This window comes from Propithecus coquereli, unplaced genomic scaffold (genome assembly GCF_000956105.1).
Source record: "Propithecus coquereli isolate 6110/MARCELLA unplaced genomic scaffold, Pcoq_1.0 Scaffold241, whole genome shotgun sequence".
NCBI lineage: Eukaryota > Metazoa > Chordata > Mammalia > Primates > Indriidae > Propithecus > Propithecus coquereli.
In genome coordinates, this window is record NW_012147964.1 from 1976226 (window position 1) to 1979117 (window position 2892).

The 2892-nt window shown below is 54.3% G+C and overlaps 1 protein-coding gene across 1 annotated transcript in view; it reads right to left on the reverse strand.

Annotated features, from left to right (window-relative positions):
- The window catches only part of UHRF1 (ubiquitin-like with PHD and ring finger domains 1), a 28745-nt gene extending 26428 nt beyond the window's left edge, over positions 1-2317 (reverse strand). The window contains exon 1 of the mRNA XM_012646130.1: positions 2165-2317. Within this exon, the coding sequence (XP_012501584.1) occupies positions 2165-2317 (153 nt within the window). The remainder of the gene's footprint in view (positions 1-2164) is intronic.
- Positions 2318-2892: the final 575 nt, after the last annotated feature.

Here is a 2892-nt window from a genome sequence, read left to right on the forward strand (position 1 = left end):
TGGGGAAATGGCGTCACCTCGCTAAGGCCCAGAAAACAGAAACAACTACACGTTCCTTCCGCAGATGCCGCGTGGGGAATGACCGCGGGGGGAGGAAGGGAGTATGAGGGGCAGTTACAAAGATCTTTTCGTAACTACCAAAGCTGCACTGTGAGAAGAGCTCACGGTCTCAGAAACCAAAATCCTGGGTTCAAATCCCAGCTCCCCTCCCAGCCGGTGTGAGTGCCCCACTGCTGACATCCTGTCGATCAAACCATGATGTGCGTGTCTAACATAAGCCCTCCTGTCATTGCCACACTTTAAACTTGCAGATGTGATAAGTACTTTTGTATAGATTAAATATTATGTTACAAGTGAAAAGACACAGGGGTTTGGGTTATATGGATGCAGGCATTTGTCAAAATTCTCCAAATGGTCTGCTTAACGGCTATGTGTTTTACCATACACAAATTTTTAACTTAAAAAAAAACAGAACCACAAATACTGAACTCTAGTCAACAATGCATCTGCTGATGTGTTTAGGGGTGACACGGAGGGGCGTCTGTCTGCAAGTAACTTTGCAATGCATCCCAAGAAACTGGGATTGGTGGATGAACAGAAAGATAGATCCCTGTGACAAGCCTAATACAGCAAAATGTCAACGGTGAAGTCTACATGGGAGGAGGTGTGTTTAGGTGTTTCACCGCTGTCAACTGCCCTGCATGTTTGAAATACAAAAATTAAAATGCTAACTCAGTGCCTGGCACGTGGTGGGCACCCGATAATATTGCCTCCCATGAACTCGACAGGGTGAGAGTCCAGCCCACCTGTGAGCCGGGCCATGAACTTAGCAGGTACATGCAGGTTTTCAGAAACTGTGTGAAGTGAAGGCTCAACAAAGAGCGGCAAAGTCAAGATCAGTCTGGAAGCCACCGTTGGAGAGAGAGGGAGAAAGACCCAGTGGAGGTCCGCTGAGATCGCAGCCCTGCCTCTCCTCCCCACACCCGCAGCGGCCCCGGCGAGTCCCCAAGTCCTGCAGGTCAGCTTCTCCCAGGACAGGGCGGGTTAACTCGGATTCTTAAGACTCGAGTCATCAGTCTTTTACGGGAAGGAGACTAAGGCTACGGGAAGGAGACTAAGGAAGGTCTCCCAGGGCGCCATGAGCCCAAGAAATTAATCATCAGGAGTCAGCAGGCGGGATCCTTCCTCCCAGCCCCCAAAAAACCTGGGCAAGCCCAGCGCATTTGTTTTTCAATCTAGACACCAGATGGCAGCAGTACCCAGTTCAAGATTCGACAACAACAAAGTCGGGCACACGCAGCCCAACTGACGACTTTTAATCGAGTTCCAGGAGTCTCTGTGGCCCTGTCCCCATAGTCCAACCCACTCCAGCAGACAGGAGGCACACCTTTGATCTTAACCATCTTACCCCACCGGGAAACCCCACTCCTGGGACGTCCCACTGTCCCCCAACGATGCCAACAACAGAACCCCCCCCAGGTGCCAACAGAGAACGCGTCCCAAACACGGGCAGCTGCGAAAGCCCAGGTGGCCATTTTAAACGCTACAAGGGGCCGGGAAAGAGACAAGCAGAACCCCTCGGAGACCACATCTCCCCCCATCACGGGCAGCCACAGGAGAGCAGGCCCAGAGTGTCGGGAATTCCCGATTCGCAAACACCATCGACACCATCTCCAGACTGTATTCACAGCTAATCCAAATTTCTAGAAAACAGACTCCGACGTTTAACGAGCACAGGCTGAGGGCCATCAGTGTGCGTTTTAAACAAAAACCGGCCCTCCCCGTCCTATCTGCGTGATGATCCGAACTAGGCCCTTCTGCAAAATTCCTCAGCCCTCTGTCCGCCACCTCCAATTTCTTTCTCTAGAAATTATTTTGAGGGGGCTTTAAAAAAAAAAAAAAAAGAGTTTAAAAGCCCAGATGCTACAGGTTTTCAAGTGCCAGCTGCCTGCCCCGGGGTGTCGATCTGCGGGTCCCGCCTTTGTTCCTTCCTCTCGCAGGCATCTGAGGTTTCTGTGGACTTCTCCTTCCGGGACACGTGAAGCCGGATGGACGAGGAGGTGGGGGAGGAGAATGTTTCTGCTGGTGGCTGCCCAGGCGCGGTGCCTGGACCAGGCAAGAACAAAGGTGCCGGGCGGGCAGGCGGCCTGCAGGGCGGGGTTACCTGTTTGCCCCTGTAGAACAGCCTCTGCAGGCCGGGCTCCACGTGGAACAGCTCCTGGATCTTCCTCCGCAGTTCCTCCACCTTGGTCAGCCTGGACAGCCAGTTCACCGTGCGAGTCGTTTCCCCGTCCATGGTCCGCACCTGGATCCACATGGTGACGGTGCTGTGGGAAGAGACAGCGCAAGCCCAAGGTCAGTTGTGCTGGCGCCGCCAGGCCATGCCACGCCACAGTGGGGTCTGGTTGCTTTTGTCCGGTCTGCGGATAGAGGAAACTCCCAGAACGCCCTTTCAGCCTCCTGGTCCTCATATACTGCCAGACCCTGGCCAGGGCCAGGCAGAGTCAATTAAGGACTTAATGCATTAATGACTGGCAAGTGTTGAGGACTGGGGGGGGGGGGAAACTGAGGGGGAGCAAAAGGGACTCGGACCACGCAACCCACCCCCCTTTCACAGAGGAAAACACCAGCGACCAGAGGAGGAAAGAGGCCTCGGCTGAGGTCGCGCAGCCACCCTGTGAGGGACCAAGTTGCTTCGTTCATTCATTCATTCATTCATTCATTCCTCGGATTCATATTGACGGAAAAGGGAATCCCAAAAGTCCGGCGCGGGCCGGAACTTCGGAAGTCCCAGGAGAACTCAACCAAGTGCGACTGAGAGGAAAAGACCCCACCCGAGACCCGCGAGCCCCGGGACCCCTCGGTGCCCGCGGGCCCCCCCCACTCCCCACC